This window comes from Petaurus breviceps, unplaced genomic scaffold (assembly GCF_028583685.1).
Source record: "Petaurus breviceps papuanus isolate PSGF00001 unplaced genomic scaffold, PetGlider_PUasm1.0 90064, whole genome shotgun sequence".
NCBI lineage: Eukaryota > Metazoa > Chordata > Mammalia > Diprotodontia > Petauridae > Petaurus > Petaurus breviceps.
The window spans coordinates 176,787-191,580 of record NW_027187173.1 but is presented as its reverse complement, the minus strand read 5'-3'; the positions used below and the strand labels follow the sequence as shown (position 1 = coordinate 191,580).

The following is a 14,794-nucleotide window of genomic DNA, read 5'->3' as shown; positions in this document are numbered from 1 at the left end:
TGGATTGATATAGTTGATATAAGTGGGTTGATAAAAGAAAAGTGGCCTGAGTTTAGCTTAAATCCTTGGTTTGTACTAATGTTCAGTGAACTTTATCCTGTGAATCCCCTTCAGTAGGAAGACACAATTTGTAACTAATTCAATAGCAGTTTGCTTTGATTTAAGACAGAAAGTTTGATCTTTGTGCCCTTTTTTTAAAAATGATTTGAACTGAATGAAGTAGAGCTAGTTAACATTTGATAAAAATGTAGAAGTAGACATTTGAGGGCCTTTCTTGGAGTTTTCTGTTTTTTGTTATAATACCTTTAAATCCCTTCACATTTTGTAAGATTCATGGGATTGTAGTCATAATTGTCAATTATTTGGTAGCCACTGACTGGTGGCTAACTTGGCTGCAAAACACTTGGCAATGATAGTTTCTTCATGTGTCTGTAATCAACATGTTAGCATTAACTGTTGTGTCAATCTGTTTAGCAAATCAATGGGAGTGATGAGCGGAATGCTTGGGAATGAACCCTTTCCATCAGGTGAATAGCATTTGATGTCTAAAACTTTAATATGTTTAATAGCTAACTAGCTCTACCAATGAGATTCTTATTTTGTTCTCCAAAGGAGGCATCATGGAACAGTGGAAAGAATTTTGTATTTGGAGTCAAACCTTAGCTCAAGTCACAGCTTTGCCACTACTTGTATGACCTGTAATTAAATCACTTCCACCTCTTTAGGCCTCAGTTTCCTTATCTGTAAAAGAAAGATTAGACTAGATGATCTAAGGACCCTTCTAGCTCTGACAATGACCTATTTAATGGAAATATTTTATCCTTATACTTCATAGTTCTGGTAGGTACTTAATTTTAACTGTGTATCAACACTATATGATTAACTCATGCAATCATTAGAATTTATTCAAGAGTTTGTGGGAAAAGCCACCAATATATTAGGTGCTACATTAACACCAAGGACATATATGTGATAGAAACTCAAAAAGTTTGTTGAATAAATCTTGAGAAAAGAGTCAAAGTAGGAAACCCATATTTAAAAACCAATGTGAATGGAGAAGGATTGACTCAAAGAGAAATCATCTGGTCTGATTTTTTTTTTTTACAGATGAGGAAATGAAGGCTCAGGAAAGTGAAGTACTTGCCCCTGATTACGTTGCCAGGTGGCTGCAGAACTAAAATCTGTTTCTTGATTTCCCATCTAAGTTGTCTTTCCACTGGTAAAATCCTCCCTAAAGAAGAGGTGTGTTAACTAAAGGAGCTGCCTAGTCGATTGAAAACAATTTCTCAAACCAGAAAAGGGTTTGTAGATATTTTTTCTAGTTCCAGATAAATTTGTCCTGTGGACTTCTAATTTCATATTAATTAAATAGTTTAAGAATATTAATTAATTAATAGAACACTGTTGAGCTGTGACCGGAGATCACAAATTTTAACAAAGAGTACAGTTTAACTTAGACATTTCGTCCTCCAAAACCTCACCCCAGAGAAAAGCAAAAGAGTCTGATTTTGGTTCTGCACAGCTGCACAGTATTCTTCCATGACATTTTGAAAAATAGAACTAGTGTGTCATAATACTATGATGATTAAAGTTATCTATAGACAAGAATAAGTTTATTAGTATGCACTATGTTTAAGTCACTGTTAGCATTGGAAATACAAAAAGGTAAAAGGCAAGGTTTCTACTATTAAGGAAGGAAAGATGGATATAGATATAGATGTACATGTACATATATACATAAGTATGTATCTTATTTAGAGATGTGTGTCTATCATACATACATGTGATTTATGCACACATATACATGTTAAAAAGATAGCATGTGTTGTACTGTATTATTAGTCAAGTACCAAATAAGTAATATACCATATGCTTTCTGAGCACAAGTGTCCTGAAATCCAATGTCCTGCAGAAATTGGAGTTAATTGGAGAGGGTGAACCTTGAGCTGGGTGGGTCTTTAAAGAAGGGTAGAATTATCTTAGCAGACAGGCATTTCAGGGAAAAGAATAGAAGACAGGAAAGAAAGAAGGGATGTATGTGGCATATCTAAGTGAGTGAATAGGACAAGTTAGTTTGTGATTATTTCAGCAACTTCTGTAATTAAGACGGCCAGGTGACAAAAGTGGATAGAGTGCTGGTCCTGGAATCAGGAAGGGCTATCTTCATGAGTTCAAATCTGGCCTCAGACACCTACTAGCTGTGTGACCCTGGGAAAGTCACTTAAACTTGTTTACCTCAGTTTCCTCATTTGTCTCATGAACTGGAGAAGGAAATGACAAATCAGTATCTGCCAAGAAAATACCAAATGGGGTCACAAAGAATCCGACACAGCTAAACTACAGCATAATTAAGCTTAATTTTTTTTTTAAAGCAATCGGGGTTAAGTAACTTGCTCACGGTTATACGGCCAGTTATTTCTGGGTGTGGTGCTGAGTATCTGAGCCCGGATTTGATTCAGGTCATCCCGACACTGGAGCCGGTGCTCTTACTCACTGAGTCAGCTGGCCACCCCTAAGCAATTGGGGTTAAGTAACTTGCTCAAGGTTACATGGCCAGGTGTTTCTGGGTAGTTGCTAAGTATCTGAGCCGGGATTCGATCCCCAGGTCTTCTCAACACTGGAGCTGGTGCTCTTACTCGCTGTGCTACCTGGCCGCCCTAAGCTTAATTTTTAATATTATTTTTTCTAAGACTTATTGATGCCTTTACTATTTTAGAAATTAAATCCTTGGTGATAAGCACCTTATTACCTTTTTCATTTGTCCTCTTTGGTTTACTATAGCTACACATCCACCATTATGATGTCATTAGAAAACTCCTTTTTTAAGTAAAGGAACTGATGAGGAAGGACCACTTCTTTATTGAAATGTTAAAATTTAGTCCTTTATTATTATGCTTGTGGTATCTCAGATGAAACTTTTTGGTCTGATTGGCTGTTCCAGGTCAGTACTAGGTAGAAGAGAAAAACCTTTTAATGGTTAATGACCCTTATGACTAAGCAATTAGAGTTCCTTCTGGAGCAGGAAACATTGGCCCTTCTGGACTTGTGATCTTGAATTTGCTTGGCTTGTCCACAATTGTATGAGAAAAATATCTTTCCTGCTTTGCCATGTTCTCATAGAGATAGCAGTGCATAGCTGATACAACTGTCCCTAGACATTGGGATTAACCAGAAACTAGTTAGCTCTACTCCTTGTCTCAACTAGCTTTAGTCATCATCCTCCCCTGGTAATATGGGGCCAAATTGCATATAGTTCTAAATCCTTTGGTTGCTGCAGTTCTGGCACCATGCTCATTAAAATCTAGAGTGTCTTACCTATAATGTATTTGAATATTTCAAGTCAAAATACTTGTTGAAAGAATTAAGAATGGATATAGAATTTTCTCTTTTACTATTAAAGGACCAGGTCCACCCTAAATGCATGTAATAAGGGATTTCCTCTAGATCTTGATATTGTATGGGTATCAGTGGAGCACAGAAACATTCTTATTTTTTGTTTTTGCCATATGTCTAGCCTATTTCCTTTTCGGGTCTAGTATCTCTTTATTCTTATCTTTTATCCCATTTCTTGTGTACTTCATTGGTTATATGCCACGGCCCATTTATACTGACCATGTATCTCTCCATTGACCTTCAACTTTAATTCTGTAAAGATTTGGAGTTCCATAATTTGCAACTATTTAACATCACTAGGAGCATATTGGTGATTAAAGTAGGGCGAACTTTTATTTTATGTATTTGCTTGCCATTAAAAAATAAAGCATCCCAGTTTCCCAACTGCAGTCCAGCCTGCTGTGTTCAAGTTGACGTAATGAGTTTGAAGACAGGAAGATGAGCATTGAAGGTCTGCCTCTGACTCGTCCCTATACCTGCTTTCTTTTCCTTTCCATTTAAGCAGAAATTTGGAAACACTGTAGTAAACACTGTGGAAAACCCCGACCTTGGATCCTTGGATTGGAGCCTTGTCTCATTCATCCCCTATTTTTAATAAGTCACTGAGTTCTGTTGATTTAATAATAATAATGCCCTTGTATCCTATTTCTTCTGGAACTACCTCACTCAATCACCCTCTTAGATTACTTAGATTACTGCAACTCAGGACCTAAATGGTTTTCCTGACCATCTTGCATTTCTAATCCATTCTGCACCCTAGTTTTCCATTTTCACTGTGGCTCAAGAACCTACAATAGCTCTCTCCATCACCAAATCTTAAGTTCTTCTGCCTGGCTTTCAAATTCTTGGTCCTGATCTGCTTATTGAACCAAATTACAGATTTCTAACATGTACTGTCTTGCTAATCAGATCAGCCTTCTTTCTTTGTGCCATACTCAGTCCTACCTTTATGCCTTTGGCAGTGTAGTTTCTCTTGATCTGAGGAGCACTGTCCCCTTTCTCAAGTCTCCAAACTCCATCCCCACCTTTGGGGCTCATCTCTAGGCCCACTTTATGAAGTCTTCACTGACTACTCCAGGCCACAATCTCTCATTTCCCTGAACTTTTCTAGCTCTTGCTATTTATATAGTACATTTGACCATTTTCAGAGCTGGAAAGTAACTGTAATAACGTCATCAGCCCCCTTATTTTACAGAGAAAACCAACTCACAAAAAGGTTAAATAAATGACTTGCACCTGGGTGACTCAGTTGTATAAGCAGTAGGCCTGGAATCAGGAAGACCTGAGTTCAAATCCAGCTTCAGATGCTAACTGTATGACCCTGGTCAAGCCACTTAACTTCTGTTTGCCTTAATCCTCTGGAGAAGGAAATGGCAAACCACTCCAGAATCTTTGCCAAGAAAACTCCACTGACAGTAATGTCCATGGAATCACAGAGTCAGACACAACTGAACAACAAGAACCAGGCAGGAATCAAGCCCCATAAGTATTCGATGCCAAATCTAACTCATTGTACCACACTGCAAAAGGTTCACTTTCCGGCTTTTGAATTTGTGCTTTGCCTTTAATTTCATGTGTATCTCCAAAGGTATTATTAGGCACTTAATTTTAAAATACCCTAAAAATGGAAAAGCAAATAATTATGCCAAGGCTGCCTGGGGGCTGTGAAATTTGCTTGCTCAGTGAGGTGAGAAGTTCACAATAGAAAAGAAAAACACAGGTGGATCTACAAAGGACTTTTCTGCAAGTAGGAGGCGGGAAGGGAATAATATTAAGCAGTCGTGGGCTGTTCTGTACATCAGTTTCTTTGTGGGCACGAAATTCTGTGTAACTAACATTTTGTGTTTTTTGAATTTGATACAGATGGCAATCTGAAGTTATATCGTTGTGATGTCTGTGGGAGAAGCTTTGCACCAGATGTTCTGGTAAAATTAAGACATTTTGTGGATGCATTTCATTGAAATTAAATGAACTATAATATCATTGTGGAGGAGGCAAAAAGATTAAATGCAGATGTGGAAAGGAAAGAAGTGGGATGGGAGCAGTACAGTCTGCTGCTGAAACCAAGGTGCACTGATACAAATTGGTGTGGCTTCTTTTAAAACAGCAGCTGAATCCTGTAAAACATCTTTTAGGAGTAATCATTTAAAAAACAAACAAACGAGACGGAGGTGTGTTTTGAAAAAGCATTAGATAAAAACACTGGCCAGCCCCTGACAGCTCTTTTTTGCTTTTCCAGCAAGAATTTGTGAATTGCCAGCATATTGTATAACAAAACGGACTAAGGACTCAGCATAGGAATCATTGAGACCTGGATTCTAGTCCCAACACTGTCATTAACTCTGGCTTTGCCCATGTCAGAAAGGTAGAATATGAAAAAGCTTCTGAATTTAGAATCACAAAATGCAGGGTTAATTCCAGTTCTGCCCTTACAACTTGTTTGATTTTGGGCAAATCACTTAAATTTTGTGATCCTCAGTTTCCTCATCTGTATCTAATGAGGAAGTTGGCCTAGATGTAAGCCCCATTCCATATTTAAAAGCTGTTTTTGGTTTTCCCACTCATGAGTTTAAATAAAAATCCCTATCCCTTCCTGTCTCTGAGGGATGTTATATAGTGTTTACATTAAATGATATACAAAAGAACTTGCCACTAGATCCCCTCATTAAGACAATGACTATAACTCAAGTTATATCTTTTGAAATGTAGTAACAACACTGTATAAAGAATCTGATTTTAATTATTTGGTCTAGAATAGTAATACATGAGTCCAGTACCTTTCCAGCATTCTGCTGGGGCCCTATTAGTGATAACCCAAGATGGTGACATCTTTTTTTAAGTTAGGAAGTTTTCCATGAAGGAAACTAGTTAGACTTAAAGAGTTTGCTGACTAAAAATGATTAAAGCCTTGAACACAGGCTACAAAGGCAGTCGTGAGCTTAATGTACAAAGTATGAGGGCCACTAGATGTCACAGTGGCTAGAGCTCCAGGCCCGGAGTCAGAACTCAAGACTTGTGTTCAGTTCTGGCCTCAGACACTAGCTGTGTTACCCTAAGCGTGTCACTTAACTCTGACTGCCTCAGAAATAAAACAAAACAAAAAAGTATAGTAAGTATGTCTCCTTTCCATTGTAGTTAGCCTAAAGCTTGGGTCTTCTTTGAGAAAGTGGAGGCATTTGAACTCCTTAGATGTACTACAATACTTAACTTCTAGGGTACGAGTATGTCTTCTTTTAAATATACTGCATTGTACTAGGGAGCCTTGAGCTTGATACATTGGAAACTGTGATGAGAAGAAAATTGTTGGATTTCAAGTGCAGCTGGATTGGAAGTCAGGAAGACCTGAGTTTTAATCCTACCTTAGACACTTGATAGCTGTGTGTAAACCCTGAGCAAGTCACTTAATTTCTCAGAGCCTTAGTTTCCTCATCTGTAAAAAATAGGGTTAATAGGAGCACCTGTGGTTCTCAGGGTTGTGAGATTCAAATGAGATAGTATTGTAAAGCATTTTGAAAATCTAAAGCATTATATAAATGTGAGCTATAATTATCATCATCATCATCATTATCATCATTACCATCATTATTCTTGAAATGCAGTTCCTAGCCTTAATACAGATTTTGGAGTCATTGACTGACCTCATAGCTTTGTTTTCATCTCTCCATTTTCCATTTTCTTCTTGGCTAGATGCATGACCTAACCCAGCCAAGAGGTCAGTGATTTCTATTGGCTCTGTAAGGCAATACTGAATTCTGATGATGGGTTGTCCCTAACCACTTAGGTCATGTAAGTCCATTTGCATCAACTTCTATTTTCATCTGTGATATTTTTATTTTGGCCAGGCAACAATATTTTAATGTTGTGATAGAAACAGAAAGAAATGTATATTAGTATAATCCTATAGAAATGTAATGACAGAAACTTCTAAAAGCAATATAAATTTAAACTAAGGTGAAATTTGTTTAATCAGGAGATGTGAAAAGTCCTGTAGTGAGACCTCAAGGGGAGCAACTGTCCAAGTGTAGAATGAGAAACGTGGGTCTTCCTCAGTATCACAGTGACAGTGTGCCGGACTTGATGAAGTCCTTGATGAAGAAACTTTCTCAGCCTGTGGAGATAGACACCTTCTCTTCAACTTACAGTCTTAGAGAGTTGCCTAGATCATTGAGAAGTTAAGTGACAGTCACTTGCTCAGGGTTTTAAAACCATTGTGTATCAGAGGTGAAACTTCAAGATCAGCTCTGCTTTATATCCACCACACCACAAAGACAATATGTTACTGCCAAATCAATATGATCTTGAGCTTCAGTAATAGAAGGATAATGTCTAAATCAGGATCACTGCCTTCATGAAGTTTTCCTTGATGCTCTCCTGTCCCACTATTATTAACAAGTAAAAATTGCCCCTTCACACTTTGGTTATGCTTTTATATTAGCACAGAACTTTGCACATAGTAAACACTTAATAAATGCTTATTAATTCATCATATTCTATTTTGCATGTAATTATTTACATGGTTTATCTTACTCTACTCAGTTGTATGCTCTCTGAGGGACAGGGGCTATCTCTTATTTATTTGTTTATTTTTCTCTTATTTATTTTTAATCCCTTTTAGCACCTGACACAGTGCTCTGCACATAAGAGGCATTTAACAAATGATTTCTGATTGTACTGAGGAAAGTAATAGTCCCATTGTACTTTGCCCCAATCAGATTACTTCTGGAGTACTGTGTTGATTGCCAGGTGCCTTGACAAACCTGGGCTTTTCCAGAGGGGAGTAATCACAATATATAGGGAGGTATTGTGAAACTTCATCTTCTAAAGTAATGGAGTCAGCTCGGAGAAGAAAGAATTTTGGAGGTAGGCAGGCTATGATTATTCTTTATATATTTGAAGAACTTTCATTTGGAAGTGGGTTTAGATTTCCTGTGTATTACTCCAGAAAATAGAACTCTAGAACAAATGGACAGGAGTTAAGAGAAGGAAGATTGAAGCCCTGTGTAAGGAAGATGTTAATAATTAGAATTATCCAGCAAAAGGCAGATAGATGATGGATAATCATTACTAGTCAGGGGTGTTGTTGACAGGGATCCCTGCTTATGTAGGAGCCTGAATGACATAATCTCTAAGGTTCCTTCCAAATCGAATACATTTCTGCTGTTCTAGAGCTGTTGTATGTTATACTTTCTTATATTGGAAGTCTATACATAATATGTTCTAATAAGAATATTGGGTAGAATAGGCCCATATCGAAATGACTGGGTTACATATATAAAACCAAGGTTAACATTAGAACTTGGAAGTGTGAATGGGCATAAAGTATTAGACTGTGCAGTCTATAATATAATGCCCCATGTATGCAATGAAAACAGTCTTAGGTTGTACACCTTATCATTTACAACATTAGAATCTTTTTTTTTCCTTTTCTATGTCCTAGGAAAGGCATGGGCCAATATGCAAAAGACTTTTCAACAAAAAACGTAAGCCTTTCAATTCCTTGAAGCAAAGATTACAGGGCACTGACATTCCCATGGTCAAAAGGTCTCCTCCAGCCAAGGTACCATTTAGTCTTACCTGTTGTTTTCCAGTGACTTTCATAGATATATTCCTATTTATGTTGGTTACTATGCAGCATTCAGTTAAGATGATCATGAAAGGGCACACAAGTGAACTTAGGGTTCTTCTTCCTTAACTTGAAGACATCAAGAGATACTAGTTCCCTTTCTAGCTTTTTAATTGGATGTGGACCATGTTTAAATTTGGTGCTGGGAATAGTTGTTCTCTATAAGTATAATGTGCTCATGACATGTGAAAGATGCTATCTAAAATAATGTTGTTTGAACATTTTTCAGTGTTCTTTGGCAGATGGCATGAATAATACCCTACCTACCCAAGATCACAAAAAAGTAAACTGAATGTTTGGATATACAGCCAAAGCCCTACTATGAACTCATGTGGATTACATGTACTCTAGATCAAGAAAAACCAGGGCAGTTCTTTCATTTTGCTTTTCCTTTGTTGGTATTATTGAACCACTGGCAAAAGGTAGAGGTGAAGTTTCAGGAATAGATCTGTGACATATAAATATAAAGCGATGGATGAGAGACATAGAGAAAATAGTTGGGAGACAAAGTTGTTAGGCATACCTTGAGTTTTATTCAGCATCATACACATTTCACTGCTGTTTTTAATAGATCATCTTGAGTAGAGAATAGGCTTTTTAATCGCCAGGTTTCTGAACTACATGTACTTACAGGGAAGGAATTTTAAAAGATGAAAAACCTCATTATTTATTTCTAAACCTGGTTTTGTGATATCTTAGATTATCTTTCAGAGTGTGAAATTCTCAAAAACTTAACCGAGGCCACATAGCATACTGTTGTTTGGATAGAGAATGGGCTTTGGTGACAGAGAGACAGGTGTTAAAATCACACTTCTTGACACATACTGGCTATGTGAACCTGGGACCAGTCAATGAACCTCCTTTTGCCTTCTGACAACTCTCTTAATAAGTTATAGAAGCCCCAAAACTCCACCAATAAAATCATGGATCTGTACCAAAAATATATGTGTGGAGATATATGTAGGGGATATACCTTATATGTTTATGTATTTAGAATTGTTCATGTATTATACACATGTTTACATACAAATATATCTCATATAGTACTTGGATTGTGAAATGAGACAAGGATATAATTTACAAAAGGTTAGAGAACACCTGCTTTACATCTGACTTTATCTTCAGGCATTATATATTCCATTTAAAAATTGGAGTCTATAGAATTTTATCACCAGATTTTTTTCAGATTGCTTTTGGGTCAGTTATTCAAATGGGGGTGAGGGGGAACCTTTTCTCCTATTTCACATAGATTTGTATCCTCAACTGGGTTATTTTATTTTAATCTTATTGTTATTTAGGGAAGTTAGTCTACTTTGATGCTTATGGTCTTTCATAGATGCCACCTGTGAAGAAATCTAATTGGAGACAACAACATGAAGACTTTATTAACGCAATTCGATCAGCCAAGCTGTGTACCTTAGCCTTAAAGGAAGGCCGTCCTCTTCCTCCTCCACCCCCTCCAACTATCAACCCAGGTTGGAGCCTTTTATGTTTCCAGTTGATCTTTGACATTTTAATTGAAGCTCCATTTTCACCTTGGCCTAATACTTATCCATTCCAACCATCTATTCAAATTAAAATTTACAAAGGAATACTCTTTACTGTAAAAATTACATTCTAATGTAAAGCAGTATGAGATAATAGATTAAGAGTAGGCTTTGAAGTCTGGGAGATCTGGGTTCAGGTCTTACCTTTGATTCCTTCTGGCTGTGTGAATAGGCAATTTAGCTAACCTCTTACTCCTCTCCTCCCTGACTTCACATATCTCTCTGAGACATTTAAGTTGCAGAGCAGACATCTTGTCATTGGGGAACTTCCTATACCAATGAAATCATAGGTCCTAGACCTCTAATATTCGAAATATTATCCATTTCTTGTTTTTACCACATGAAGATTATTTTTTTCTCTCAAACTCACATTCTCAAAATGGAAAGACATTTCTCTCTTAAATGCTCATAAGTATTATTTCATCTCTTTACTTCAGATAAAATATGTGAAAGTAATGTCTTTTGTAATGAGAGTCATCCTTAATATTTATCACTTTCCTTCATGTCCTTGTTCACTTTTGAAATATTCATCCAATTGCTTGTCCTCTATAATTCTGAAGCCCTTCTAGAGATCAACAAGAAAAACTACCTGAGAAATACAGGATAAGGTCCCCTGATATGTAGGAGATGGAAAAATTAAGAACTCTCCTTGGAACTTGCATGCTTGTTAAATCCATTGATTTTTGCTGTTTTTATTTCCTTGAAGTCTGCTTAATTGACTGAGATGGATTTACACTGAGAAATGGTATAGTTCTTTTAGCTACCCTATTTCTCTCTGGAACAAAGTCTTATCTCAGAGATGTACGTAAAAAGAAAAATAACTTGATTTACTTTGGAAAATTTGTATAAGAATTCTGTCACCTGGGCTTGAGGTAATCCAGGAAGATTTATTTGTGGGGATGGAATTTGAGCTGGACTTGGTAAGTCTTTCTTCTTTGGGACTGGTAAGGGAGGTACTGATAAACAGCCAACAGTTAATCAATTAAGTTTAGAGCCAAGTGAGACTGATTAAAAATCAAGATGTTACTGTAAAACCTAGGATGATTGAAGTCCATATCTAGCTCCAGCTAACAGCCAGTGCTCTTGGGTGGCTCAGGTTTGAGCTGCTTATTACTAAACCATTCCATTAGAGTCTCATCTTGAACTTGTCACCAACTAAACCTGGCATTATCTTTTTCCAAGAACTGAAGCTCCATCTCTTCCCACCCTGCCTTGTACACTGGATTTGGGACACCTCAATATAGGAGCTTTTATAGTTCCATTTTAGGGCCCATTTCAGTGATATGAACAGGATAAGCAGCATTTGGTTTGGGTTATTTGGTTTTTAATCTTTCTGCTAATTATTTTCCAGATATTGAACTATCCTTGCATACCTAGTACATATGCAACTTGGCAATAGCGAATTAAGTTCTTGCATATATTTTTATAGTCATTTTGCTAAGGTTTTTATTTAAAATTTTGATATTAATATTAACTAATTATATTCTGTAGCTCTCATTCTTTCTTTAATTATTCTGTGATTTGGGTTTTTAAGCTACACTTATCTCAAAAAAGGTGTTTGGTAAAATTTTTTCTTAATTTTTGAGAATAATTTGAATAGCGTTGGCATTAAATGTTTTTTAAACACTGGATACAATTCAGAATGCTTCATATTAAAGTTTTCATTGTTTCTTTGTTACAAGTAATACTAGCTATTGATTTTATATAAATTCTTTTGTTTTAAATGTCTTAAGGAAGGATCCTTTCATTCCTATGCTTTTTAGATTTTTAAAAATAAATGAGCTATGTATTTTGGTAAAAGCCTTTTTTTGTATCTACCAACATAATCATTTTATTGGGCTTTTAAGGATTTTGTTTTATGTTTCAACATTAATTTTTTTATTTTGCATTCTAAATTCTCTCCCTCCTTTCAGATCCTGCCCCACCCATTGAAAAGGCAAGCAATAAAGCAATATAACTTATTATAAATATGATTAATTATGCTAATAGATTTCCTGATGTTGAGCCATTCTGAAATTCCTGGTATGAATTCATTTTAGTTGTATTAAATATTTTTTTATATAGCTATCTCATAATGACTAATAGCTTATTTAATTTTTTTGTATAAATATTAAGTGATATTGGTTGGTTGTTCTATTTCATTAATTTATCCCTCCCTAATTTGAGTATCAGTAACTCATCTGTCTAATAGTTGTTTGAAAGAGTACTTTTTTTTAAATTTTTGTTAACAGCTAATGTAGATAATAGTTATCTTTTAGATGTTTAATAGAATTAACTTATAAATTGGTCTGGCCCAATTTCTTTCTTTCTGAGATTGAGTTGTTTCACTTTATTTCTTCTCTTGATCTGGTTATTTTATATGTTTGCAAATATTCATTTCATTTGTTTTCACTTTTAATGGATTTGGGGCTACAAATTATGGTATAATTTACATAACATATATATTATGTACATACATATAATTATTTATATGAAACTACTATAATTTTTCTCCCTTTCCTATAAATTTCCCCTAATGATTTTTATATTTGTAATTTGGTTTTCTTTTCTTTGTGGATAAATTAGCTAATGGCTTGTAATTGTATTGCCCTTTTTAAAAAATTGGTTCTAAGTTTTATTTTTCAGTTTCTCTTTGTTTTTTGTTTTATCTTTTGATTTTTAAAATTTTATAAATATCTTTATTTTAAAAATCTTTGAAATATTAAATTTTAAGGGGCGGCCAGGTAGCACAGCAAGTAAGAGCACCGGCTCCAGTGTTGAGAAGACCTGGAGATTGAATCCCGGGCTCAGACACTTAGCACCCACCCAGAAACACCTGGCTGTGTAACCTTGAGCCAGTTACTTAACCCCAGTTGCTTAGGGGTGGCCGGGTGGCTCAGCGAGTAAGAGTGCCGGCTCCAGTGTTGGGACAACCTGGAGATCGAATCCTGGGCTCAGACACTCAGCACCACACCCAGAAATAACTGGCCGTGTAACCTTGAGCAAGTTACTTAACCCCGATTGCTTAAAAGAAATATATATATATATATATTAAATTTTAAAATCTCTGATTTTCAAAATTTATTCTCTGTGTGCTTTTCTTGAGCTCAGTAATTTCTTAGTTTCCTAGTTTTTAAAAAAATCACATGCTTACTATTAGTTCATTCATTTTCTCATTTGTTAATGTAAATTTCCAAAAATTATGAATTTTCCCTAAAGAGATGAGTTTAGCTTCATCTTATATATTTCAGCATGCCAAACCATTCTTATTAATAAGCTTACTATAACTATTTGTTGTTTCTATGATTTTTTGATCATTTAAGATTTTGTTGTTTAGTCTTCATCTTTTGTCCATATTTTCCTTATCAATTATACTATATTTATATAGTTATGATTTTATATATATAATTACAATAATTTTATTGTGTTATGGTCTATAACAAATATGTTCAATATTTCTGCCTTTCTACATTTATTCATAAATTCTTTATACTTTTGCTCTTGATCATTTTTATAAAAGTTATGTCTGATAACTTTAAAAACAAAGTATACTTTTAGATACTATTCAATAATTTCTATAGGTCCAAAAATCTAATTTTTCTAAAACCTTGTTTAGATATACAATTTGTCTTTCTTTTTGTTAGATTTGTCAATGTCTGAAAGAGGTATGTCAAAGTTACTTCTAAGTATTGCCTTATTATGTCTTTTTGCATTTCAGTGAGCTTATGTTGTAGTGCCATTTTAACTCAGTATATTCAATTCAGTAAACATTTATTGAGTGCCTACTATGTGCCAAGCACTTCACTAAGCTCTGGGGATACTCAGAGTTCCTGCCTTCAAGGAACTTACAGTCTAATGGGGAAGACAACACACCAAAGGAGTTTTGAAAAGGGAGGGCACCAAGGAATACGTGGCCCTAGGAAATGATGTTTTGTGGAGTCCAAATCAAGGAGAGCTGCTGGTGGAAAGTTATACACTTGATGCTCTGTTCACTCTATGGCACATTGATTGCTATCTAATATTATTTTGAACGTCTTGCCCCAGCATTCCATATCCCCAGTTGTTAACTCTGATTCTTGCATGAACAGTATGATACTTCTAGACCCTCCCAGTATATTTTTCCTTTGTGTTACAAGGCTTTTTACCTTTGCCATGAAAATATCGTGGTCTTAGCTCATTCCAGTGCTGGGGGAACAGTGCATCAATGCTCTGTGGCCCTTTATCTACAATACTGTAGCTGTAAGTACACCTA

The 14,794-nt window shown here is 35.7% G+C and overlaps 1 protein-coding gene across 1 annotated transcript in view; it reads left to right on the top strand.

The window, feature by feature from the left end:
* The first annotated feature begins 51 nt into the window (after window positions 1–51).
* The window catches only part of ZC2HC1B (zinc finger C2HC-type containing 1B), a 31,583-nt gene continuing 16,840 nt past the window's right edge, over window positions 52–14,794 (top strand). Inside the window, 6 exon segments of the mRNA XM_069107477.1 lie at window positions 52–2,885; window positions 2,887–2,941; window positions 5,104–5,113; window positions 5,257–5,318; window positions 8,831–8,950; window positions 10,353–10,491. Coding sequence (XP_068963578.1) covers window positions 2,839–2,885; window positions 2,887–2,941; window positions 5,104–5,113; window positions 5,257–5,318; window positions 8,831–8,950; window positions 10,353–10,491 — 433 coding nt within the window. The 5' untranslated portion in view covers window positions 52–2,838.